Source organism: Bos javanicus, chromosome 7, assembly GCF_032452875.1.
Source record: "Bos javanicus breed banteng chromosome 7, ARS-OSU_banteng_1.0, whole genome shotgun sequence".
Classification (NCBI taxonomy): Eukaryota; Metazoa; Chordata; class Mammalia; order Artiodactyla; family Bovidae; genus Bos; species Bos javanicus.
The window spans coordinates 4536783-4563895 of NC_083874.1; the positions used below are offsets into that span (position 1 = coordinate 4536783).

Genomic DNA, 27113 nt, shown 5'->3' on the forward strand with positions numbered 1-27113 from the left:
TCTTTTTACCATAACATTTTTATTAATATAAGGAAAATAGGCGATGACGTCTGCTAAGGTCTGAGGTTAATTCTTCACATGGTGCGAGGGTCACAGAGACACGACATCAATCGTCCATTAGCAGCAGAAGAGACACTTTAAGTTGCCCCGAGGGTACAAATCTCGTTTATAAGACAGCAGTGCTGGCCTCTTAAGAAAAAGCAAAAGAGAACCAAACGAAAAAAAAGGTTTTGAGGTTTAGACTCCAAAACAAACGTGGCCACAGATGCCACAAATCCCTCGCAGGGAGCAGCCTCACAGCCTGCCTGACTCCCTGCACCAAGTGGGCACAGGCCTGGTGGCACGTCAACCTGCACACAGGGCGGGGGTGGGGGAGCAGAGGGCTAGAAAGGGGCAGAACTAAAATCACGGGACGGGCCTGCAGAATGCGGATGCGCTGTGAGATTCCGAGGCCAGCGTCCCCGCTCATTCATGGGACAGGGTCGGGGACGAGGAGCCTCACCCCCATTCTTGTTACAGCCCTGCACGTCACTCAGAGCCAAGTGGAAGGCCTAAGGCCCCTAAGGACCACCTCTGGGAGGTGGCTGTGGTTTTCCCTCCTGAAAGCAGACGATCACACACCCTGAAGGTGCCAGGACCCAGGTCAGGAATGGAGATGAGCACTGGGCCCCTCCCACTCAGCAGCTCGGGCTCACTGGGGAGGCAGAAACATGCCCTTCTGGCCCCAGTCAGGTGGTGCCCCAGTCAGGCACCTCCCAGCCACCGCTCCTGCTCCTGTGTGTCACAGAGATCTGGGGTGTGTTTTTTTTAAAAAAGACACATGCAACTCAGAGAGGGTGGGGGGGAATTGGAGGATCAAATGAGTTCACATCTGAACGTCTCAGACCTCCAGGCAGAGGGAGGGGAGAGAGGGGAGACCCCAACTCCCACCCACCAGGGGGAATACGAGGTGGGCAAGAAAACCGCGTTGGGTGTGAGCTGGCGGCCACAGCACATCAGCCACGCTGCTGGCAGGCTCCCCCCGAGGGCGTGGAGCCAGAATCTGCTTCAGGAAGGAAGCAGGGGCGCAGAGGGTGCCGGACCCACACGGCAGGCCCCAGGAGGCCGGCCCAGGGGTAGGGTGGCCCAGTTCTCTGCGGGGACCCGCGCCCACCGAGCCCCTGGCAGAAACAGCAGACAGCCAAGCCGGTAACCGGGGTCCGGGGAGCTACCTGCGGGGCCCGGCCCGGGGCAGCAGCACGGGGGCACAGGCAATGCCGGCAAAGGACTCGGGAAAGTGCAGGTCGCGCTCCCACTCGTCCGTCTCGGTGTTGTACACCTGCACAAGGCCAGTCACGTTGTTGAGACGCCAGTTGTAGCCCCCGACAATGTAGATCTTCCTGTCCAGCAGGCAGCAGCCAGCCTCAGACTGGCCGGCCCGCATGGGGGTGACGCTGGTCCACTGGTCTGTCTCGGGCACATAGTACTCCACGGCCAGCACGTCGAAGCAGCGGTCCACGTGGTCCATGCGGCCGCCGAGAGCGTAGATGCGGCCGCCGGCGCCCACCATGGCGTGGAGCACTCGGGGCTCGCTCATGGGCGCCTTGAACTCCCACTGGTCGGCCTCGGGGTCATAGCAGTGCAGGGCCTTCTTGTCCTCCACCGAGATGCCGTAGCCACCCGAGATGTACAGGCGGCCCCCCACCGAGGCGCCCGCGTGGCCCCACGTGCGGCGCTTGAGCGAGCAGGCGTAGCCCCACTCGTTGCGCCGCGGGCAGTACCGTTCCACTGAGGCCAGGCTGCCGGCCCGGTTGCGCCCGCCCGTGGCGTACACCATGCCGCACAGCACGTTCAGCTGGAACTGGATCCGGCTCTCCTGCATGGCTTGCAGGCGCAGCCAGCGGTTGAGGTGGGGGTCGTAGCGGTAGCAGGCGTCCACGGCGCCCTCGCCACTGCGGTACTGCAGGTGCTGGCCCCCGGCCACATACACGAAGTTGTCCAGCACCGCCACGCACGTGTGGCTGCAGCCCACCTCCATCTCCGTCAGCTCACGGAAGTGGCGGGCGCCCGGCTCGGGCAGCTGGTACACCTTGCTGCTGACGGAACGGTCACTGTCGGTGTACGGGGTGCCCCCGAAGGCCACCAGCGAGGGCACGTCTGAGCGCACGGCGGTGCGTGACGACTGCATCTCGTGCTGCCGGAAGGGCAGCACTTGGTAGCTGAAAGCCTCCAGCAGGTATTGGCGGCACAGCACGTCCTCCACCATGATGTCCAGCGTCTGCACGCTGTCCACCAGGTCCGAGGACCGCATGAGTGGGAAGCGGATGTGGCAGAGCACATGGCTGGCACGCAGGCGCCGGGCTGGGTCATGCTGCAGCCAGCGCACGGCCGCCCGGAACAGGTCAATCTCAGCGCAGCTCTGCAGCCGGTTGCTCTGCAGGAAAAAGACCAGGCGCTCGAGCGGCAGGTGCAGGAAGTCCTCCTCCTCGGCTATCTGCAGGAAGTGCCGGAAGGTGAAGGCATCCACCGATTCCTTGAGCGAGGCCAGGCTGAAGGTGGTGGCCATGTGGCCGATGTGCAGGCAGGTCTCGACGCTCATGGCGGCCTTGAGGAACTCCTCGCACAGCTCCACCACGGGCAGCATCTGCAGGAACACGGCGGCGCCCAGCACGTCCTGCACGCAGTCCAGGTCCAGGGTCACCTCAGCGCTGTAGGCGAAGTCGATGATGTGCCTCAGGCCGCGGGCCGACACGCCCTTCAGCTCAATGACGTCCTGGCTCGCCTCCCGCATGCCACCCGTGAACATGGCCCTGAAGGTCGGAAACACAGCGTGGGGCCTCAGGCCAGCCAGGGGCTGTGTGCTGCCCAGGAAGGCCTGGCCCCCTACACCCCGGACACTGCAAGCAGAGCATGACCAGTTGGGGGAAAGCAGGCTGGATGTTCATCAAAGACACACAGAAAGGAAAAGAAAGATTTTTAATCTACCCCCTAGTCACGTATCTTCCTACAAACGGCAGCTCCCCACAAGGGGCCCTGCCAGCCTAACCCAGAGGTTAGCAGTGCTAGGGCCCACGGACTCAGAGGGTAAAGACCATGGGTTGTGTGCTGCGGGGTGGGTGCAGTTCCCCAAGAGGAGACCAAATCTTGGGTTTGGCTTTGACTCTGAGGACAGGACTTTCATCGGAAGGACTGATGCTGAAGCTGAAACTCCAATACTTTGGCCACCTGATGCAAAGAACTGACTCATTGGAAAAGACCCTGATGCTGGGAAAGATTGAAGGCAGGAGGAGAAGGGGACAACAGAGGATGAGATGGTTGGATGGCATCCCCAACTCAATGGACGTCAGTTTGAATAAGCTCCGGGAGTTGGTGATGGACAGGGAGGCCTGGGGTGCTGCAGTCCATGGGGTCACAAAGAGTCAGACACGACTGAGCAACTGAACTGACTGAGGACAGGTTCCCCTGGCCCACCTTAACACCCAGCCCTGGGAGAGCTCCCCCACGGCAAGTTCCGGCGACAAAGCAAGGTCTCCCAAGGCAGTATGCACCGTGGTTCACGGACAGCCTGGCCCACCAGGGCAGGAGGCTCCACCTTCCCCAGCCTGGGTCTTGGGTCACTGTCACAGGGGTTGGAGAGGGTGAGGGTCCCCAGGTCAGAGGGCCCGTCAGGAAGCTATGCTAGAGTCCGTGCCATCTCCAGAGGCCTAGGTGATCAGGGAAGCCCCCTGAGAATGGCCTAAAGGAACACCAGTCCATTGTGAGCCCCACCCCAGCAGCAAGTGACCCCGGCTCTGTCAGCCACGCGCTTCTGTCCCGAGAAGCGGTGTTCACGTGAGTGCTGGTGAGACACACGGGCCCTGGGTCCCAGCCCCACAAGGCTCCAGAGGGTCCCCTACCAGGAAGAGGGGTGAGAACCCCAGTGCCTGCTCAAGGCTCCTGGCAAGTTCTAGAAGATGGAGAGTGGCAGGGTCCTTTCATGGGACCAGCTGGCACCTCATCAGAGTTGTAACTCCCATCAGCACACATTCATGACAGCCGCCTGAGGGGAGAACTTCAGACACCGCCTGGCAGATGCGCATCCCCTAGTCCCCCGCTGGGTGGGCCCAGCTCAGGCCAGGAGCAGAGACAGCCGAGCTGGGGGCAGCTGGGGGCCACCGACTAATCACCACCCAACCCTTGGCAGCAGCACTCCACCAGCCCCCAGACCCCGCTTCTTCTTGTCCCCACGAGTCCCATCAGCCCATCGAAGGCAGAAGTGATCACGGCGATGGGAGGGAGCGTTGCCTTTTAAGGCCTCTCGGACTGCAGTGCCAGCGCAGAGGAGCCTTTAAAGGGCATTTCTGGCTCGGCCGGCCCGCCCGTCCCCAAATCCAGAATAAAAATAGAAGCGGCGCCCCAGATGGCTTGGCTGCTCCAGCTCCCCAGAACGGCCTCTGTGAGACCATGGGGCGGGCAGCCAGGGGGCGCACCAGGCAAGGCACCCCAGTTGCAAGGACCATGAGACCCAGGGTGGGCACCTGGGCTGGGACTCTGAGAGACGGCCGGCAAAGTGGGGCTGAAGAACCACCCCCAAGTGGCACCCCAGCTCTCTCAGGCGGCAGGAGGAAGCTGACCAGTTGGTCACTGAGGGAATGAGGGAGACTGTCCCTGAGCTGTGATAGCTTCCCACGGGTGAGAATGGTTGGGTGGGACCCTCACTCCCCTGCCCAGCTGAGCTCTTCAGGAAAGAGTCTTTGGGCAGAGAGACCCGGACACCCAGCAAGGCCTCACTCATAACACGGCGTCTTGGACAGAGCCTGGTACCCACAGGGGCTGCCGACTAGGTCTACCATCCATCCCCCGGCCTGCACACAGGCTTGCAAGGGCAGAACTCGTGCCTTTGATCACCACCAAATTTCCAAGGCCCAGAACAGCGTTAGGCACAAGCAGGCATCAGACAGGATGAAAACCCAATGGCGCCCTGCCGCCTTCGCAGGGCACAAGCTGCTAAGCGGGCTCCCACCTCTGCCCCCAGGCATGCCCGGCTTGTCTGCTCCGTGTCCCCCAGGGTTGAACAAGCAGCAAACCTGGTAAAACCTGTGGGCTTACTGGACATCTGGCTTCTCTCTAAATCCAGAGATGGGCGAACCTCAGCCTCTTTCCCTCAAAGCCATCCTGGGCTGGATGCAGCTGGAGGCACAGCCCTGGGATGGTCCCTCTGGGACGGGCGGTGCCCCCACTCCACCCCGGGGCCCTGCACACCTGAAGTAGTCGCTGCAGGCAGCCAGGACCACCTTGTGCGCATGGAAGGTCTCTCGGTTGACGGTGAGCACGACGTCCAGGAGCTGGCCCTGGGCGCGGAGCGTGGCGAGGCCCTGCAGGAGGCTGGTGCTGTGGCCGGGGGCCGAGAAGGTGCACTTGAGGGCCCCATTCTTGTCAGCCATGCTGTGAGGGAGCAGAGGTGGGCAGGCAGCTGAGCGGCCGTGGAGCCATCTGCTCTCCACCCAGGGGCCCTGAGCAGGCTTGGCAGGAAGCTGCCCCTGGGTGGAGGTGAAGTTGCCAGAACCCATCCCCGAGAAGCGGAAGCCGGACCTGGGTCCCAGTGGTGACTGCCACCTGCCCGCTGGCTGGCCTTGGCAGCGGAGGCACATGTACAGACTCCAACTGTCACCTATGAAATAGGCGAGGTTTCATGCAAGACCCACAGAGGCTCCCACATATCCTTTTCTTTCTAATTGAGGTGAGATTCATATAACAGTCATCATTTTGCAGTGTACAATTCAGTGGCATAAACTCCACTCACAAAGTTATGCAACCATCACGGCTATCAGCAAGGTGAAAGCAGACCCATACCCATTGCCAGTCACCCCCCAGCCCCCTTCCCCAGCCCCCAGTCACCACTACTCTGCTTCCTGTAGCCATTTGCCTGCTCAGACCAGGGATCAAACTCGGGCCCCCTCCAGTGGGAGCGTGGAGTTCTGATTACTGGACCAACTGGGGTGTCCCAACCTCATGGCCCCAGGGCTGTGGAGGACACAGGAGGACTGAACCCGAGGAAACAGCAGGTTGCATGGGATCTTCCTGTCACCCTGGGGCCAATATAAAGAAGCAATAAAACCAAGTATAACTCCCTTCAAGAAGATGGATTTACCTGTGGGGGCAGCTTGCTAGGGGGATGGGAGAAGGAAGACACATTCTGGCACATCCCATCAAAATGAGGATGCACAAGGCAAAGGCTGTCTTACAATAAAAATAAAGTTTTGAAAAGGAGAGGGGTGGCCACAACCCAAATGCCCACCAGTGGATGAATGGATAAATGAAATGTGTATGCATGTGATGGAATATTACTCAGTCATGACAAAGAATGGAGCTGATTCAGGCTACCATAGGGAAGAAACTTGAAGACCTCGGGCTAAGTGAAAGAAGCCAGACACAAAAGGTCACATGTTGCATGATTCCATTTATATGAATTGTCCAGAAATCCACAGACAGAAAGCAGATCAGTGGTTGCCAGGGGCTGGGGGTGGAGGGTGGGGAGTGACTGCCCATCCAGGGTTCCCTTTGGGGTGATGAAAATGTTCTGGAACCAGAAAGACATGATGGTTGCACAACACTGTCAAAGCACTAAATGCCACTGAATTATACACTTGAAAATGGGGACTTTTATGTTACGTGAACTTCACCCCAAAAAACAAAACAAAACTCAAGGTCCTTGGAGCCTTCTCAGGGCCTGTGTGAAATGAGCCATGACCTTCAGGGCCTCACAGTACACGAGGTCCTCTGTGGCTCAGTCCCTATTGTTCCTACTCATTCCCCTTCATCCCCTACCTCCTAGCCACTGTCCCCTTTGCTATTTCATCTTGGAAAACTTTTGCAGAAATGCATCAATAAATGAAGAGTTTATAGAGAAGGAAATGGCAACCCACTCCAGTATTCTTGCCTGGGAAATCCCACGGACAGAGGAGCCTGGAGGGCTGCAGTCTATGGAGTCTCAAAAGAGTCAGACACAATTTAACAACTAAACAACAGTAAAGTAAAAAAAAATAAATAAGAGTTTAGGAGGCCCTAATGTATCACTTCATCTCCAAATGCAACAGAAACAGACAAGGCCTGGACTTCCCTGGCTAAGACTTTGAGCTCCCAATGCAGGGGGCCCACGTTGATCCCTGGTCAGGGAAGTAGGCCTGCATGCCACAACTAAAAGAAAGTTCACCTGTCACGTGCTGCAAGGAAGATCGGAGATCCTGCACGCCGCAACTAAGACCCGGCGCAGTCAAATAAATACATACATATTTTTAAAAACTCCAAACTTATAAAAAAGAAAGAAAGGCACATGCCCCTCAGCCTCCATGGAGTCAATAACCTTCCCAGGACTCTCCCAGCACCCCCCCACCCAGGCAAAGGCCAGCGTCCCCAGTCCTCTGCTCACTCCCCATGGCCTCCAGCTCTCTGGAACGTGCTTTCCCATTCCTGGGACAGACGCCTGCCCACAAATGAGGGCCAGGAATGTGGGCACTGGTCTTTCCAAGAATGCAGGAGGAGAAAGAAGGCTTCTTGGCTCCCACTGCCCACCAGCTCCCCAACCAGGGGTCAAGCACACGGCATTCAGTTGCTGCCGACAGGAGGTCCCCGACTCACACAGGCTGCCCACCTCAGTGGCCCTTCTAGAAGCCTCAAGAAAGGAGGTGAACTAAGTCAATGGGCAGAGGGGCTGCAGGGCCCTGAGCGCTGCCCACAGACCTGCAAGGTGCTCAGGACTCCAAAGGTGTGGGGATGTGTCGGGGGACACCACCTGCACTGAGTGGAAAGCCGTCCTGTCCCCGGAGGCAGGAACGCGTGCGACTCAGAGCATCTGCGCCGGAGAGGCCAGGGGGCCAGTGGCACCAGGAACCGGAGCTGGAGGCTGGGTGTGCAGACTGTGGAAGGAGGGAAGGAAAGGGGCCCAGGAGGACCATGAGTCTCTAGCCTGGCTGAATGGAGTGGACGCCCACCTCAGATGCCCCCCCGCCTCTCCCCAGTGCTGCTGCATCCAGGCTATCCTTCCTGGACGGGCCACTGCTAGGACCCAAGTCTCTGTTCTTTTGGTTTCCCAAGACCCGCGAGTGACCCCCATTCTGAAGATTACGGATCCTCGGGATTCAGAGGACTTCAAGCTGCACCCATCCCCTGGCCAGGACATCTCCAGGGACAGGGTCTCACTGTGTCCTCTCGCCAACACTCCATAATGGGCTCTGGATCGCCAAAGCCAACACTGTCCCACAGGAGCCTCCAAGTATCCTTGAGGTGCTCGGGTCCATCCCGAGATCCTCAGGGCTTTCTGTCAGCCCCATGGCCCCCTCCCAAGGCTGGGAGGACACAGTATGAATGAGACAGAGCAGCCGGCCCTTGCCAGGCACACAGTCAGGGAAACGGGGGCCCAACATGGTCAAATTATCCAGAACAGGCATGTCAGTGTCCCGTGGGAGGGAACAGGAGCTGGGAAAAGAGAGGGGCAGAGGCCAGAAAGTGGAGATGTCCTCAGCTTCTTCTCCTCCCAGCTCTGCCACCCCTGAGGTTAGACAGGGGCACCCAGCCTCTCCCTGGGAGCAGAGGGGTTGGTAGCATCCTGGGTGTTGGCCCTATAGCCTGGCTTCCATCAGGGCCATCCCTGTGTGGGGTCACCTTCCAGCCCGCAACGGGCCTCCTCCTGCCTGGGGCCAGGCGCCCCCATCTTCCCTGCACAGCACAGCGGCCTAGGATCAGAGACGGCTGGTGGGAACCTCCCTCCTGGGGCCCGGCAGTGGAGAAGAGGCCCACCTCAAACCAGGGACGGTGTTAAGATGTCGACGCACACTCTGCTGGTCTGGGTGACCCCGGGGACGGCAGAGCCACTCTGCACAGACGCCACTCAGTGTGCACAGCGGGGCTGCGGGGTGAAAGGTGACGTGCAGGTGGCACCAGCACGCCACACGCACTGCCAGGGCCTCCTAGTCATCCAACCGGAGCCTGGCCCTGGGCAGTGTCTGGAGCGCGGGGCCAGGACCCAGAGCCCGGGAGCTCATCTCAGCCAGACCCACTCTAAAAGCCTGCTGGGCTGCACCCAGCATCTGCCACTCCAGGCCCCGGCACCTGGAGTGAGGCGCAGAGGGCAGGACTCCGAGGCCGCCCTGCTACCTGCCAGCCACGCGACTCAGGCACATTCCTCAGTCCTCTGAGTCTTGATTTTTCTCAGCTCTCAAATGGGGCAGAGGGCTGCCAAGAGGCTCCCGGGCCCCCATCACCTCCCAGGAAACGAGGGATGGCAGACTCCCTATTTTCCCCAGCTTCACTTTGGGCTGGCCAGGCCCAGTGGGGGGCTGCACCCTGCCACCACCCCTACAAGCTGCCCGCCGGCCTTTGAATGGGGCCAAGTGCTTGGGAACTTGAAGCTTGGAACCACCCACAGAGCACTGGCTCATGGCAGGTGCCAACTGAGCCTGGCTGGCCTCTCCACGGACACCTCGCCTCACACATTTTTACACTCCCACTACCCAGCCTTTGCCATTTTGCTTTTAGCCGGCCTTAGTTTTTTCTTCGAAGTTCCTCTGAAAGTGTGAGGCAAGGTGGGAGGATTTCCTGTGTCCACTGAGCCCTGGGAACTGGTACACCCATGCGTGTTTTCACCAGAAGAAAAATCTCACACCTGAGGTAACTTCACCCTGGGGCTGCTTGGTCCCTGAGTATATATTTACTGTGGTCCTTAATATATAAAGAGCACCAAGAAATCAATACAAAGCCAGCAATGTCACAGAAAGATGTGCAAAGGTTGTGGGCTGACGGTTCATGGGAAAGGAAGCACATCTCGTTGGAAGGACCTCAGAGCCAGCTTCACTTATGATAAGAAAAGTGTGCTTGCCAAAGGACTGGCTTCGCCCCTCAGGTGGACAGAGTCATCAGGCAGGCCATCTGTCAGCAGACACTCCTGTCTATTTCCAGATGGAGTTTGAAATGGGTCAACACCCAGGAAGGTAGTTTGAGAGACCTAGCAAAATTCTAATGGCTCATCTTCTCAACCTAGCAAGTCTGCTTCCGGGATTTTTCTGAGATACACTTACTTGCGCAAGTTGAGAGATGCGTTGAGGATATTCACTGGGGGCTGGAGATGGGAAACAAACTAAATACCCTTTAAGAGAGTACAAAGGGCTGCCCTCCAGCTGAGCATGGAGGCCGTGCATACTCTGAGCATTAAAAAGCTCCTATAGGGCTTCCCTGGTGGTTCAGAGGTAAAGAATCCGCCTGCCAATACAGAAGATGTAGGTTTGATCCCTGGGTCAGGAAGATCTCCTGGAGAAGGAAATGGCAACCCCCTCCAGTATTCTTGCCTGGGAAACCCCATGGACAGGGAAGCCTGGCGGGCTACAGTCCATAGGGTCGCAAAGAGTCGGCCACAACTGAGGAACTAAGCAACAACAACAATGTGGGGTTTAGGGCACCTCAGCCCAGAACACCCCTACCAAGCCCAGAGCACTGCCCCTTACAGGGTGTGGAGCCTACGCTGCGCCACGTGGGCAGGAAGCAGCCCCTCTCTGCGCATGCCTCGCCCTCCCCAGGCCCGCCTCCGTGTGCCGCCAGCAAGGCGCCCAGCACCTCAGGAGGCCGTTTTCCTCCTCCCATCTCAGAAATGGGACAACTGTCTCTGAAGCCCTGACATCTACCCCCACACACACCTCGCAGCCTCTGGGGAGCTCGGGGAGGGAGAGAGGCAGCCGGCCTGGACAGACAGGCAGGCGTGGCTGGGCGGAGGTGGGCAGCAGGAGGAGGGAGGGCCGGAGCCTGGGCCCGATGACTAAGGGAAGGCCCGTTACTCAGGCCGGCCCAGACAGGGGGCGGCGGCGAGGCGGGGCCACGGCCCCCAGGAAGGCGGCGGCGGCAGGCCTTGAGCTGGTCCGAGCCTCCAGACAGCCACCCGAGCCACGGTCACCCGTGCTGAGTCATCGGAGCCAGTGCGTCAGCAGCCGGGTCAGGGCGTCTCTGCAGGCCACCCCGGCTGCACCCTCAGCCTGGATCTGGCCACGGAGGGCATGCCCCCTGCTGTCCCGACCCCAGCCCGCACACCATGTCCCCCTGGCACTGTCATCGGGCGCCCTCGGGCATGTGCAGGCCCAGGCATGACACGGGACACGGCGGCTGCCTCCCTAAGGGTGTCCCTGCCCAGGGCTGACGGCTGGTGGGACTGCGTGGGGGAAGCCCCCCCAGGACACCCATGGCAGGATCCCAGGGCCTCCCCAGCCGGCCAAGCCCACCGCCCGCACCGTCACCAGATCCTGGCTAGCACCCCCTGCATGGGCTCCTTCCTTCCTCCTTAGTTGTTCATGAGGTCGACACCCCAAAATACACCATGGGCTAGAGCCATTGCCTCAGAACCTGCTTTGAGGGGACCCAAGTCCAAGGCAGAATGGCCTAGTGAGGGGCGGCCGTGTGAGGTGCGGGGCCACGTGAACAGTGACGGCCCCCCGGGGGCACTGAGAGCTGTGAGGAGCAGCACTCAGCACGGTGGGTGCTCCCCACCTCCTGCCCTCACCCGCCTGCTGGCCCTGGTCTCCACGATCGGTTTCCCAAGCTCACAGGAGAGATCTGAAGCCCCGGAAAGTTCTTTTCATTGGAATGTCCAAAAAAAAAAAGAGAGAGAGAGAAAGAAGAGGCAAGAACAAGAAAGAATTTCATGGAAACATTTCTTTGGGGTTTTGTAAAATCCTTTCCCACCCCCACATGGAGCCCAAAACTCAGGCCAGAACAGAGTCTGACGGTATTGCCCCTTTAACATACTGTTCCGACATGCAAATTCCCTCACTTCCCCTCAAAACGGAGAGCACTTCCACTTTCAAAGCCAATTTTGGTTTTATTGTCCATGTGGCTCGATGGAGCGCAGCAGCGCAGCACAGCTGGTTGGCTCGCGCCCCGGCCGACGCAGTACCAGGGAGTTCCAGGCCACTCCGCCCCAGGATCCTGGGTACAGCAGCAGGAAGACGCTGCACTTGGGGGGGGACACAGGGGGCCAGAGACCCCGAGAGGGAGTCAGAAACACACAGAGAGAGACAGAGGCCAGAGAGAGAGAGAGAGAGAGACCCAGAGACCAGAAAGAGACCCAGAGAAGAAGACAGAGACCAGGGAGAGAGAAAGCAACCAGAGAGAAAGAGAGAGCCCCAGAAATGGGGGAACAGAGACCCAGAGAGAAAGAGAGACCCAGAGATGGGGGACAGAGACCAGAGACGGGGATGGGGGTTGGGGACGGGGCTGGGCTGTGGACGGAGAAGCATCGGCTACCCGCTTGCCACTTCTCTGGCCTGGCTCTCACACCACCACCCCTGGCCTCCTGTCCAGCCATACTGGAAGCTTCTCTGGCTCGCTCCTCCTGCCCGCTTGACTCCTCACACAGCAGGCTCGTTGACAGAGCACATGGGCACAGCCCAGGAGGGCAGTGTGGCAAGTGTCCTCTTCAAGATGGTGAAATTGAGGCCCAGAGTGCCCCCCACCCCCACATTTGCAGGCTGCTCCCACTTCCTGCTCCTCTGCAACTGCTGACTCGGCCAAGGCTACTGTGCTGACCCCTGGGGTCGCAGCGCCACGGATAAAAGGTGCGTCTGAGCCAGGGTCCCACATGGCCCCCAAAGGCAGACACTCGCAAGCTGCTGTTGCTGTGGTTACCACAATATTTCACAGCTCTGGGTCCTGCGCCCCCAGCCCGAAGGATGGAGTCACCGTGTTTTGGCACCTGGCAGCAGCCCTCAGACGCGCGGGCTGGCCTGCGGCCCCCATGCTAACGTCAGTTCCTTCCCTCCTGGGACCACTCGCCCCAGGCCAGCTCCGCCCGCCTCACCCCCAGGCAGCCGCAGGCCAGCAGTAAGGGGCAGCCTGCGGTCCTCTGGCAGAGCTGGAGCCCCAGCCTCTTTGGGCAGCGGACCAAGGAGCAGGGCTGCTGGGTGGACAAGTGGAGAACCCAGGAGCAGATGAAGGTCCTGAAAGCAGTGTCCCAGCAGGCCGGGATGCCAAACCGCTGAGAGAGACGGTGCGGGGACAGAGATCCAGAGAGAAAGAAAATCTGGCCAGGGCCCAAGACCCCATGTGCCCCTGAGCCTGGGCGCTCTCCACAGCATTAGCAGTTATGTTGTTTATTTCTCCCTGCTGGTCATCATGCTCGTTATTTCCTACATCTTCTGCTGTAATTCCAATCAGGATGCCCAGTGCCAAGGCGGATCTGTGCACCCTGCGGGAGGCCAGGCGGGCCAGGCAGGGGCAGAGACTCATCACGGCTTCCCACCTGTTCTGCCTCCTCCAAGAGCCAGGCCATGGGCACAACTGGGGCCCCTGTGAGCTCAGCTTGGGAGCACGGCACCCCCAGAGATGCTCACCCTGAGCCCCGCAAAGCAGTGCCAGGCCACACCTGCCCACCTGGCCTTCAGGGCATCAGCGTGCAGGGCCACCCCCGCCACGTCTGTCCATGGCTCCTCCCTGCCCATGCCTGCGGGACAATGCTGAGGTGACAGAAGAGAGGCGCTGCTGGGGCGTGCGGGCAGGAGGGAACCAGGCAACCTGCGGGCACCTGGGACTGGTGACCCTTGAGGGCCCTCACGTGACAGCCAGGAAGGCTGGGGGTTGAGCCCGTGGCTGGGCAGGCAGATGGGTTCTAGAACCCACGTCCACCGCAAAAGAACCATCATGACTCCTCCCAAAGACCCAGGCAAGTAAAAAGAAGCAAATTTCCAGGGGCTTGGAGCAGAGGTGGGGGTCTGTGCGGCCCCACAAGTCACCAGCCTTGAGAGACCCTGGCGAGATCCCATGCAGAGCCTGGTGCCAGACGGCCTCACTCGGTGCTGGCTCTGTTCCAGGCTGAGGGGAACGTGCTGCCAGCACCGTCCTCCTGCCCTTCTGTGGCAGGGACACACTCGTGGGTCCCTGCACTCCCCCGGCACTCACTGGGGTGTGGCCGAGAGCCCCGCAGACACGGCCCACTCTCCCACCAGCAGCAGGCGACGCCGACGTTCAAGGTGACTCCCTGCGGCTCCCCACGCTTTGCTCCTCAGGGCCACAGTGCGTGCAGGGCCCCCCAAGTCCCGCTGTGCCTCCTGCTCAGGCCCTCTGGCCTCAGCCCAGCCTCTCAGTGGTGCCACAGGGAGCCCAGGACGCGTGGGGTCTGGCCACTGCTGATGGACCAAAGGACCCTGTGGGCAGCAGTTCCTCAATCCCAGACCGGCCCAACTTCAGCAACTTCTCAAGGCGACACATAGACCACCCCCTTCCCTCACCAGCAGCAAGCACTCTACCTACAAGGTACCCCCCTCCCCCTCCTGGCAAGCAAGCACCCACTCTATGCAGGCTGGAGAAGTGCCGACCCGGGTCCCAGCTCATCTCTTGGTGGGCAGCCTGGAGAGGGGTCCACCACGACTGCCCCATCTTATAGATAGGGACATTGAGGCACAGAGAGGTTCAAGCACCCACCCAAGGCCACACGGCACATAAGAGGTCAGTGTCAGCCTCTCTGCAGCCCCAGGTGGATGGCCCCCTGATCATCTCCATGATGCAGATGGGAAACTGAGGCTTGGAGAGCAGGGACCACTCACCAGGAAGGCCGAGCCAGGAGGTGCATGTGGAGCCAGACACCAAGGAGGGCAGGACACAGCTCCTGGGTGGCAGCCCGGGCAAGGGGGTGGACGAGCCTGTTAACTCCCCAGCTGTTATGAGGGGGGAACCCCACTCTGCCAGGTCACCAGTAGCAAAGCCCCACCCAAGCCTGCACACCACTCTGACCCCCCAACCCAGCTCTTTTTGTCTTGCCTGCCCATCATACCATCCAGTAAACCATCCGTTTCCAGTCTATCTGTCTCCTCCAGTCTGAGTCAGGAGTCTCAACAGGCAGGGCAAGGTGGGCTCTGTCTCCTGCTGTGTTCCAGCACCTGGCACCGTGCCCAGCATGTGTTCAGAGCTCGGTCATGCCTGTTGATTAGATGGCCGGATGGCTGAGTGCATGGATGGATGGATAGATGGGTAGATGGATGATAGATAATGAGGGACGTGGTAAATTAATTAGACGAACGAGCAGATGGATAGATGGCTGGATGGATGAGTGGATGGAAGGGTGGGTGGGTGGAAGGCTGGCTAGATGGAGAGATGGACGGACGGATAGATGATGAATGGGTAAGGGGGCAGGTAGACGGCTGCTAGGTGGCAGCAGTGGCTGGGGCCTGACTCCCATCTCTGCCTGTCCCATATACCTGCTGCTATCCCCTCCACTCAACCCCCTGGTCCAACTCCTGGGAACGGGTATGTTATCCTTGACTGGGCTCAACCAGGAAGCCCTCAGCAGGCTTTTCTCTGGGATGTCGTACCTGCACACTTTGCTCATGCTATGCCCTGAGCAAACAGCCAGCTCCTTCCGTCCCCTTCACCCTTCCTCCCCATGCTGCACTCTCCAGCCCACCAGCTCTGCCACGCTCCTCCAGCATCCACCCTTCCAAGCCTTCTCGAAGGAGAAGGTCTCCCCCAAGGCTTTCCTTGCCCTCACGGCCTGGGCAGGGCTCCCTACAGCCTCCACGACCCCTCAAAGCTCAGCCAGGGCCCCCATGCCAGGGGCGGAAAGGGTGGCTAATAAGCAGATCTCGGGCTGAAGCTTCACTTGTTTTGTTCCCACCCACTGACAAGAGGCTGATCCCAGTAAGTCCCCATCCCCCCACATTATCCCTGCTGCCCTGGGCTTGGAGATGTGGCCACATGAATGAGCACAACCTCTTCCCTCTACACATCAGGCAAGTAGGCACAAGACTGCCTGGCCCCAGAACCCTGCTGGGAAATCCCGTGAGATTCCAGCACTGAAAATTCCAACATCTCAGGACCCAGCCCAGCTGCCTCCCCTGGCAGGGAAGGTGTGAGGCTCTGAAAGGGACAGTTCTGCCAAATGGCACATGCTCATGCCCAGTGATGCTAGGTCATATACAAGCAGACAAAGATACAGGTGTGGCTCAGCAAGGATCTTCTAATAGCAGCATAGACTTAGGCAAGAAAAGGGGCCAATCATGAATATCTTCATTTGGGGTGGGGGAGTGCAATATCCCTTCCTTCCTCTAATAAGGAACCCCTGATTTCCTCCTTCACTCTCAGCCCCAGCGGTAAGGATAAGCAGACCCACCACTGAGCTGAAAAGGGAGACTCACAACCCACCCTGGCCAACCAGAGCCTCCCAGGACCCAGCCTGGTCCCAGGAGAAGGGGTGTGACCCATCTGACCCAATCAGAGCCTTCCCTGGGACTTTCGCTGCAGCCACCAGGATGGAAGGCTGTCTTCCCCCTAGGGTTGCCAGGATGGTGGGAAGCAAAGTCACCTTGCCCAACCAGGAAGGAAGTCAGAGAGCTGAGGGACGGGAGACACAGATTGCAGGGGAATCATCTGAGGCCTATATGTAATGTACCTAAAACTGGAATTCTCCCTGAACTTATTTTTTACATGAACGATGAGCTTTTATTTTTTAACTGAAGGCAGTGAGCTGAGGTTTTGGCTCCTGGAACAAACGGGGGCCTTTGATGTCAGAAGTTTCAAATCCGGGGCTTGAACTCCAGACGAGCCTCTGGAAAAACCACTGTGGAGTCAACACTTTTCCAGCTACCATCTCTCCCTGCCATTCACACAGCTTTCCTGCCCTGGGAGTGGAGGCGAGAATGCCTCGCGGCTCTGCGGGCCAGTGAGCGGTGACCAAACAGACAGCCCAAGCCCCGCCTGCCTGGAAGGACACAGCCAAGGTCAGCAAGCTCCCCGTGCCCCTTCTGTGAAAGTTCAGCAACTCTAAACGCTAAACTGCGGAAAGCATGCCTAAGGCCGGAGCTGCAGGGCCGCCCGATGCCATCAACCTCAGCAGGGAAAACACCACTCAGAGCTTCTGCAAGTGACTCACGTGGAGCATAAACACTTGTTCCCAGCCTCCCCACCTTACGGGCACAGGGGCTGCCATTACCCCTCGCATGACAGCAGCGGGGAGAAAAAAGACCACAAGAAGCCCTCCGGGACCAGACTCCACCACGGCAAGCACACAGTTATGGCTTTCGATGACAGTCCTGGAAGTTTTTTAAGTGGAGTCTGCCTCAGGGTCTACAGTGGGCCCCCTAGATGCCTGCTGCTTCGTGGGCACTTTGTCACCACCCCCCCAGATGCCCCACTCTTAGCTCCAGCCATGGAAGATTCTGGGTGACCATGTCTGCCTGCTCCCGCTTCCTCCAGCAGACTGTTTCAAATTCTAACATCCCTTTGAGAGGCAAGCTCTCCGGATATCCAGCCCAGCCCAGCCCAGCCCCGCTCGGATCCCGTCTGTCTTTGACCCCTGTGGAATTTTGCAGTTGTGGCGTCAGAAAACGTCTTCGGCGCTCGATCCTCGGGTGACCCCCCCTTGAGGCCTTTAAAAGCCCAGAGGTCCACCCCTCAAGATTTCCTCCAGGCCGAGTGTGTTCAATTCCGGAAGCTGCTTCCCTCACAGGAAAGGTCTGTGATTCCCCCCAGGTGCCGGTTACTTCCTCCCGAATCACAATATTTTCAGTGTGTGGCGAGGTGGTCCACGGGAAGAGCTCAACGGCTGGGCTGCTCGGCGAGGGGTCTGAAATCACCCTGGATGCGCCCCAAAACCCACTCCGCAGAGGAATGTTAGGGAAACGCTCTCCTGGCCATGGGGGGATGAGCTGTGAGAGTCCTGAGCAGCGCTCTCTGGAGGGAGACGGGGAGGGGCGGGGGAGGAGGAAGGGACTGGAGACTCGGGGTTAACAAGTGTTAAGAGCCGTCTGCACAGCTGTGGAGCGGCTACCACAGGAGGAGGAGGAGGAGGGCCCCAGCCCCCCACTTCCCCCTGCAGGCAGCTGGACACGGAGAGCGGCGGGACGTTTTCTCGTCTTCAGCGCAGCACTGTGACTCTGGCCGTGAACCCCATGAAGCACATGCACAAGGGTACTGCCCACTGGCTGCTCTCTAATGGAGGCGGATTCCCTGACCGCACGCCCGTGACTTTCTGTTTCTCTGCCTGAACCATGGCGCCACCGACCCAACAGACATGAGTCTGAGCGAACTCCGGGGGATAGTGGAGGACAGGGAAGCCCGGCCCGCTGCAGTCCATGGGGTCGCAAAGAGTCGGACACGACTGAGCGACTGAACAACAACATTCCTGCCATTAACTCAAATCAGGAGAAGCAGAGTGATCCTGGCTCAGCCGGAGTGGAGGGCTGTTCCAGGAGCCTCCAGTCAGGCCAGGTCCTCTGGCAAGTCCATCGCAGACTGTGGGGAGAATACCTGCTAGGCTGTATCAGGGCCTCCACCATGAAGCCCTGCCCTCAGGGAGCGCACATTCCAGGGGACACAGAATGGACCACAAGCAAGGGCCAGAGAAAAAAGGGGCAGGCAGCGGGGTCACAGTGGGCAGAGTGGCCAGGCCCCGAGGAGGCAACCCTGGAGCTGTGCAAAGCCCTGGGACAGGTCACTCCAGCCAAGGGAGGGCGAGGTCAAAGGCCAGGAGGGGTGCCAGTGTGCGGTTGGAGACGCAAGCTCTGGAAGTCTGGGGAGCAGTGGCAGGGGCCAAGGGGCTCACGTGGAGAAGCGGACTTTGTTCTGACATTGTTCTGAGAGTTAGGAAGCCCCTGGCAGGTGTCAGGCAAGGGAGCAGCCCAGTCTGATGCCCGCCTTGGGAGGGTGCCACCAGCGGGAGTCGGGGGACAGGAAGCAGGAGGGCAAGTCAGTGGGGGCTCAGGGCAGGATGAGGAGAAGGTGGAAGAAAGGGCCGGAACTAGATGTGGCTCAAAGGTGGAAACATCACCGTGTGTCAATAGATTAAAGGAAGAAAGAGCAAATCAGTGCATGCCTGGTGAGTGCTCTTAAGGAGGAGGTCAGAGTGGAGGCGGGAACCAAACTGGGAAGGACCAGGTCCTGGTTGGTGGGAGAGCAGAAGCCCTTGAGCAAGGAGAGGTGTGAGGACTTTCCAGGAGAGGGGGGGGGACCTTGAGCCATCCAGGCCAGATGTCTGTCTCTGCTCCCTGCCTCCTCCGGTTGCTCTCAGACAGCAGAGACTCTCAAGCCAAGTGGGGCCTCCTCCTGCCTGAGGGGTACCCCTCAGCACTCACTCCTTGGTCCATGGCAGAAGCCTGAGAACTGGTGATGCCCCGCCTGGCTGTCACCGTGGGTCAGCATGTCACACAAGACTTTCCACCTTGAATCCTCCCCAAACCCATTCACAACTCACCATCTCCACGGCCTCCCGCCTTGGCTCATCTCTCGCCAGAAGGATCCTTCCGAAACATGAATCTGACCCAGGCACCCCCTCACCCTAACCCTACGCCCGTGCCTCTGTCTCCCCCTCCTCCCTCTCACCCTCTCCAGTTCCTCTCTGCCCTCAGGAACCCTAACAAGCCAGGCTCCTCCACCTTTAGAATCTACACGTGCCACTTGCCTGTACCCAGAAAACAGTCCACCTCCGGAGCCTCCCTTCCCCCAAGCTGATGGCCCTAACCTTGAGCCTCTGGTCCACCTCATTTGTAAGGGGGTTCCCAGAACCTTCTGGAGAAGACAGGAATCTCCAACTCGGCCTCGGGATCATTTATGGCAACCGTGGGGAAATGATGGCCCAAGAGTTCCACATGCTGGGGTGTGAGCAACCCACATGGGCCCACACCCTCTGTCCAGGGGCCCGTATGTCCAACACCACACAAAGCGGTGGGGACACAGGAGGCAGGTGACGACTGCCGGCAGAACAAACAGGCGCCAGATGAGTGCTGAGTGCTGTCCGCAAGAGAAAGGAACTGGGCGTGCTGAGAAGCCGCCCTCCCTGCTCCCTTCTCCAGGGCCTTCAACCCCGAGCCTGAAACATGCCCAAAGACCACAGGGCGGGAGTGCAGAGAAGCCCCTCCTTAAAGTGGGCGGGGAGACAGGCACAAACCTCCGATCTGGCCTCACTGAGCTCTCCCATGAGGATCAGTAATAAAAAAATAACCAGTTAAGGAAAGTTAAGGATACTGAGCTCGCTCCCTAGAGACGGCACAATGATAGCGGAGGCTAATAAAACCTTCCTACCCCATAAGAATGGCCGACAAGAAGGCTGTCCCCTGGGGGTTGCAGCTACCGGCTGGAAGCGGTCCAGCTGTGAGATAATCGGGCTGCACAATTCGGGGCGAAGTGTGCAGCGTTCAGAGCTATTTCACATCATGAGCTCAAGGGACCCTGCCGGCCAGAAGGTGAGGAAAGGGCGCCTCACTCTCAGAGGCGGCCCTGCGCGCCTCCAGCTCCGCGTTCCCTCCCTCGCCCCAGACTCAACTGCCCCCACCCTTGTACTCTGCCAAGGCCCACCAGCTCAGGCTCCACTCTGTTTCCAGCGGTAGGCTCACGTGGTGCCATCTGCACTCGTGCTGCTGCAGAAGCAGCTCAGACTTGACGCGTTTCGTTCTCCCACTGACCCTGCTACGTGGCCACCAAGTAAACATATGAGTGTCCTTCAAACTGCTCAAGCCAACTACCAAAGACTGAAAATTCATATGTTGAGACCTATGTGATGGTCTAATGTGATGGTATCAGAAGGCAGGGCCTTTGGGGGATGATTAATTAGGTCATGAGTACGAGGCCCTCATGAATGGGATTAGTGCCCTTATAAAGTGACCCCAGAGAACGGCGTAGAGCACAGCAAGGAAACTGTGTCTATGAACCAGGAAGTGGCCTCTCCAGACACCAAATCTGTCGGCACCTTGATCTTGGACTTCTCAGGCTCCAGAACTTTGAGAAATAAATCTCCGCTGCTTAAAAGCCACCCAGTCTATGACATTCTGTGTGGCAGCCTAGACTAAGAGACCAGCTTTCTCTTCCCAACCTGCCACCCCGGCTCAGTAACAAAACCAGCAAACACCCCAGGGTCCCTTTGTGGCCACGTGGGCTGTGCACAGAATGCTAACGGCACGAGGACTGCAGGACAACTCTGCCACCTGCACACTCACACACACACGTGCAATATGCCGGGTGCCCTTGAACACTTCCCAAATGAAGGCTCTAACACCCAGAGGGTTGCAGACATGCCCAAGGCAGGCAACGAGCAAGCGGGTCTCACGAGGTGCCTGACGCTGCCACATTCCCAGAACTCCTAGGAGCCCCTGTCCCTGGAGGGTCAGACTCCTGCCTCTCCCTCTCAGCTGAAAAGATGACGAGGCCAAAGGAACAAGAACCTTCTCAGAAGGCCAAATGATCTCCAGTCTTTCACACAGGGGTTGGGGGGGCTGGCTCTCCCAGAGCCTTGGGGATATGTGGAGAAGATCTAGGGAGCACCCAGAGAGGGCTGGTGAAGGACGTTTAAACAAGCAAAAGCCACCAAGCCAAGAGCAGATGCCGCAACTGAACCGTGCCAAACCCACTCTCGCGGTACCCCAGGTATGGCTTCCCAGGGAAACAGCTGTGGCTGGCGTGGCCCTCTACAGATGCTTCTGCCTTGTCCCCCAGAAGCCGCGTGAGTCAGGGAGACCGGGCCCCATCCAGACACCTGTAGGAAAGACGGGCTGAGGAAAGAGGAACGCCAAAGGCCCAGCATCTGAAGAGCCTCTGTGGCGAGAAGGCTCCTCCTGAATAAGCCAGCCGGGTTCCTCACAGCAATGGAATTTTAGTTGTGGTGGTGCAACTCCCAGGAGAGTTCCCCCTCCTTCTCACAACACCCCACAAACGTCCTCTCTCTCTAGGAGTCTAGACTCCCGTCACAGGCCTGAGGTGGAGCTGGGAGGGGGGCTGCCGCAGAACAAGGATCTTTGGTGTGACGGAGCCTTGGAGCTAGGATCCAAGGCTAAGCTAGGATCCCCTCAGCAAGCCCCCAGCTAAGGCGGCCACGCTGTGTCCATCCTGGAGGTTCGGCTTGGTCATTAACGACCATCTCTACTAGGCAACGGGTTTTTTTGTTGATCCCTCGAGATAGGAAGGAAAGAGAATAAGCTTTTCTCTTTCTTTTTCCTCCCCACTGGTTGCAGAAAAGTGAACTCGGAACAAACAAGTTACGTAATGCTGGGGGTGTTGCTGGGTGGAGGGGGGAACGCCATCACTCCTAAGGACAGTTCTCCGAGTTGTGGGACTGTTGGAAGGGCTAAGGGAAACACAGGAACCGCCCCCACCCCTGGCCAAGTGACAAAACCCTTCACGGGACAACAAGGCAGATGCAGGCACCACCTGGAAGGCTGGGAAACCAACCACCCTCACAGACAGGGCCAGCCTCCCCCTAGTCCTTGGCAGCCTCACAAGTCTCCCCAAGAAGACAAGGGACAGACATGACCACCTAGTAGGGACTTCAACCAGCCAGACTGCAAGCCCTAGAGAGCTTTTCCACACTCCACTCATTCATCCATTCGTCCCGCCCCATCCCTCCCTCCCAACCATATTTTTTGAACACTTCCTTCCTCTGGGCTGCCCCTGCTCCAGGCATACAAGACCAAGAGTGGACAAGACAGACATGTTCTCCACCCTCAAGGCATTTCCACTAACAAGCACACCAAGTAGTGTTGGGTGGTGAGTGCACGTTCCAGGACACACAGCAGCCGCAGGACCCAGCAATTCCACTTCTGGTACAGACCCCCAAAGAAGTGAACACAGGTGTTCAGGCAAAAACCTGTACATGCATGTGCACAGCAGCATTATCCAAACCAGCCAAAAGGTGGAACCAACCTAAACGTCCTTCCACCTAGTAAGTGGATAAACACAATATGTCCACACAATGGAATGGTACACAGCCATAAAAAGAAATGAAGTACTTATACATACGACCTTGTGAATGAACTGCAACCCACTGCTAATGGGAAAAAGATGTCCTTTTCGGCTGATGGAGGTGTTCTGGAACTAGACAGAGGTGATGGTTGCACAACACTGTGAATATGCTGGATACCACTGAATGGTACACTTTAAATTGGTGAGTTTTATGTTACATAAATTTTACCCCAAAAAGCCAACACAACAAAGTGACCAGAAAAAGTGTTCCCAGGGTTAGCTGAGCTCAGGGGAGTCAGGCAGGTGCCTCTAAGGGGCCATGATCTTAGAATGGAAGGATGAAGAGGTATGAGGTACAGGCAGGTCATGTACTGGTATGGTTGGTTTGGAATAAATGAAGGAATGAATAAATGACCAACCCTACAAGGGCCTCTACATCTCAGAAGGATCCTTGGGAGAATCTTGTGTACAATCTCTCTCCAATTCTGATCTCCATCTCACCATGTGAAGGATTCTTGCTCTTTTCCCGCACGAGCATCTAAGGGATAAGGCCCTCCCCGCGTCAGCTGCTCCAGACAACAGATTTTTCATTGGGATGGATGGTAGGAGGCAAATGAACATCTGAGAGATGAGGGAGATATCTTTTAATAAAATGACTCCAGGGGACTCACCTGGTGGTCCAGTGGCTAAGACTGCACCTTCCAATGCAGGGGGTGTGGGTTCAATCCCTGGTTGGGCAACTAAGATCCCCCATGCCCCAGAGCAACTAAGCCTGAAGGTTCTTTAACATCCAAAATTAAATAAATAAATATTTTTAAAAAGAAAATGCCTCCAGGACTTCCCTGGTGGTCCAATGGCTATGCCACTGCACTCCCCATGCAGGGGGCCCAGTTTGACTAAAAGAGCCTGTGTGCCATAATGAAGGACCAATGATTCCACGTGCTGCAACTATGACCCAGCACAGCCAAACAAGTAAACATTAAAAAAAAAAAAGAAAATGCCTCTGTTTAGAAAAAATTTCTTAGATATGAAACTAGAAACAAGATCCATAATGCAGAACTAGATAAAGGAGACCTCCTCAAGATGATAAAACTTTTGCCCGATAAGAGATACCATTAAAAAAACAAAAAGGCAAGCTACAGGCTGGGAGACAATAGTTGCAAATAGTACATCTGATAAAGGACTTGTATCCAGAACACGAAAAGAAGTCCAAGTCAAGAAGACAAGCCAAGGAAACAATGAACAAAAGACTGGAAAAGACACTTTATCAAAGACCTGCGTGGCCACTGAGACCAAGAAAAGGTATCCCACATCATGAGTTAATAAGGATATGCAAATAAAACCAAAATAAGATACCAACGTACACTTAGAATGGCTAAAATTAAAGACTGGCTATGTCAGGTATTGGGAGCAACTGGAACTCTTGCACATCGCTGGGAGGAGTACAGTCAGGGTGCAGCCACTCTGGAAAACAACTTGGCAGTTCCTTAAACCTACAAGAGCTGCTTTGGTAACACATGTACTAAAACTGGAACAATATTGAAATTCACATGGCTCCTGAACAAGGATGACACTCAAATTTGTGAAGCATTCTGTACTTTTTAATCTAATCTCAAAAAAAGGAAACAAAAGTACAAAGATGTGATGAACTATTTTTTACATTTTTCTGGGATACAAAGGCCCTGCTTGTCAAGGACCTCAGTTGTTAAGGTGAAGAGCTGCACCACAGAGTGGTTCATGGATTCCTCTGCCATTTTGCTCTGTTTTATTACCACTCCTATTTGTTCATCACTCTAGTATTTGTGGAAAGATGTTCTGTATTTTGGCACATCATGATAATAATAGTCCTAGTCTGACTGGTTGGTTTATAAGTTTAAGTACAAATAAATAAAAGACCCATTTTACCTTGAAGAAAAAGAAAAAATACTTAACCCTGCACCTACCATAGGACCCAGACATTCCACTCCTAGAGGATGAAAGTGTATGTCCACACAGGGACTTTCCTGGTGGCCCACAGGCTAAGACTCTACCCTCTCAAGGCAAGGAGGCTGGGTTCCATCCCTGGTCAGGGAACTACATCCCACGTCACAACTAAAACATCCCGCATGCTGCAACTAAGGCCCACTGTAGTCAAACAAATAAAAATAAATGTTTTTAAGAAAATTTTTTTAAAAAAAGAATGTGTATGTCCACACAAAGACGCATACCCAGATGTTCACCACAACTTTATTTGCAATTGTCAAAATGGAAACCACTCAAATGTCCATCAGCCAGTAAATGGACAAACAAACCATGTCCATCAGTACAATGGAATACTAGGCAGCAGTGAAAAAGAATGAACTTCTGATACTTGTGACACATATGAAACTTCAAAAATGTTCTGTTAGGGGACAGAAGCCAGACACAAGAAGCTACATATTACATGATTCCATTCATATAAAATTTCTAAAAAGACAAAACTACAGGGAGTGACAGCAGATCAGAGTGTACCTGGGGCCACAGCTGGGAGGATTGACTGCAAGGGGCTTGAAGGAATTCATTGTGGTGATGGACACCTTCTGAAAACTTGGATTGTGTTCATGGATACATAACTCTATAAATTATTAAAACTCAATGAGCTGTTCAGGTAAAATGAGTGAACTGTACAGCATGTTACTAATTATACCTTGGTTTTGCCCCAGGTTATCTTTACTCAGGGCCCAAAGCAGGGACTAGGGTTCATGTTACCTCTTATCTGTCCATTACATGCCACCTCCTGCTGGTCACCAAGTCCTATCCACTCTACCCCCCAGAATGTCTTCCCAAATCTACTGATTTCTCCCTGCTCCCCACTACAGGCCTCTAAAGCCCAACTCAAGCACCCAGGTCCCCACAACGAGGACTGACTCTGTAACACACCAGTATTAACCACTGTATCATTTATCACGTTGGCTGAAATTATTTGCTCCCATAAGCTCACAAGCGAGAAAAAGGCCAAATTACTTGCTCGGCCAGCCAATGGTAGTAGGCTGTCCTGGTGGGCCTGGATGAAGAGATCTAGACCATGCTGGCCTTGGGCAATGGAAAGACAGAGGAAGGTCTTGCATCGTAACACAGGTGTTCTTTCCCTCTGAGAACCCAGAACAATGCATATAAATACCTTCAATTACTACGCCAATTCTGGGGTTCAAACAACCATTCTTAGGACTCGGCCAAAGATAAAGGGGGCCTCTCTCAGACCAAAAGGGGTGAATTCTTCCACCATGATCTGAGGGCAAGACCTTGCTTCAAGTTTTTTGCCCTAGGGAGTGGGAATTTACACCCCAAGAGGATTAGAGGGAAGAGCCCCAAGATGGACACTCCTCATATATTTTTTTAAAAAACCTTCAGGCTTTTTAAACCATTCTCAGGCTTCCCAAGACCCACTTCAGCCCCTTAGGATCTCCAGAACCCCCAGACCCCTCCCTGCCCATCAGAACTCACTGGGACCACCAGCTTCCACTTTCAGATTCTCCCAGATCCCTTGGGTCTCTTTCAGGCCCTCAGGTTCACTTGCACCTCCTACTCCCAACCTTCTACAGTCCTCACCCACCCCAAATCCCCTCAGCACGTTCTCAGGACCTCAGGACCTCAGGTTCTTAGAAACCTCAGGGTCCTTCAGCACCCTCCAGGAAGCCCTGGGCCTCAGCCCTCCAAGCTCCCCCAGTCCCCTCTTCACAGTCCCCAGGACAGCCTCAACAACTGCAAGATTGCCTATGGCCCCTACTCGGGACCTCCCTGCCTCCCAGACCTCTTGGCATCCTCAGTTACTCATGGCCATATCACATTCAGGAACCCCTGGGATTCCCTTCAGATCTCCATGTCCCTCAAAGCCCTCTCTGGCCCCTAAGGACACATGCAGATGCCTGGAGGTCCGGGGGCCCCCAAGCCGCCATCAAATGCCCCATGAATAGCCCTCAGTCCCCCCAGTACTCCATGGCCACCTAAAGCCCGCAGCCCCCGTAAAGATCCTCGAGCTGGTCCAAGCCATCCCGCACCTCTCAGGACCCCCAGGACTCCTCATAGGCCACTCTTGCCCTGGGGCAGGTGCAGGTCCACCCTGCGGGCTGGGTCTCACCTGCTCGGGCGCTCGGGGCCCGGACCGGCGCCAAAGCCGCCGCCACCAGCGCCACCGCTGCCGCCGGACTCCGCCATCTTCCCGCCGCCGCCACCGCGCGTGCTAGTGACGGGAACCGCGCGCGCCGGCTCGGGAGACCAAATCGCGGGGGGTGGGGCGGGGCCTGCTCTGCGGAAGGGCGGGGCCCTAGGCGAGGGGCGGGGCCGGGTCTGAGAAGGGAGCGGGTCCTGGCCCGGGAGGGGGCGGGGTCTGAGAATGGGCGGGGGGGGCAAAGGCAGGAGCCGGTACTGCTCTGGGACAGGAGGGGCGGGGCCTGGGGAAAGGGGCGGAGTCTGGGAAGAGGTGCAGGCATGGGTCTGAGGAGGGA

General features: G+C 57.0%; 1 protein-coding gene and 1 pseudogene across 8 annotated transcripts; one reads left to right on the forward strand and one right to left on the reverse strand.

Annotated features, from left to right (window-relative positions):
- On the reverse strand, positions 1–27113 carry KLHL26 (kelch like family member 26). 8 transcript variants are annotated; one of them, XM_061421503.1, is made up of 5 exons: positions 26747–26893; positions 7751–7874; positions 5221–5403; positions 1212–2789; positions 1–189 (listed from the first exon to the last, which is right to left on the reverse strand). In XM_061421503.1, exons 3-5 carry the CDS (start codon positions 5400–5402, stop codon positions 138–140), a joined length of 1812 nt encoding a protein of 603 aa, XP_061277487.1. In that variant the 5' UTR covers position 5403; positions 7751–7874; positions 26747–26893; the 3' UTR covers positions 1–137. The 8 variants fall into 8 exon arrangements, with proteins under 8 accessions (XP_061277487.1, XP_061277488.1, XP_061277485.1 ...); XM_061421504.1 differs by lacking the exon at positions 7751–7874 and having other exon boundaries at positions 1212–2687; positions 5221–5629; positions 26747–27113; XM_061421501.1 differs by lacking the exon at positions 7751–7874 and having other exon boundaries at positions 5221–5629.
- LOC133252196 (U6 spliceosomal RNA) lies at positions 24153–24252 on the forward strand (annotated as a pseudogene).

Coding starts and splice junctions, on each gene's coding strand:
- KLHL26 (XM_061421504.1), bottom strand. CDS start 27,098: ATGCCTGCACCTCTTCCCAGACTCCGCCCCTTTCCCCAGGCCCCGCCC. Junction 5,630..26,746: donor GGCCCCGAGCGCCCGAGCAG/GTGAGACCCAGC, acceptor CCTATTTCATAG/GTGACAGTTGGAGTCTGTAC. Junction 190..1,211: donor CCCCGGGCCGGGCCCCGCAG/GTAGCTCCCCGG, acceptor CTTTTTCTTAAG/AGGCCAGCACTGCTGTCTTA.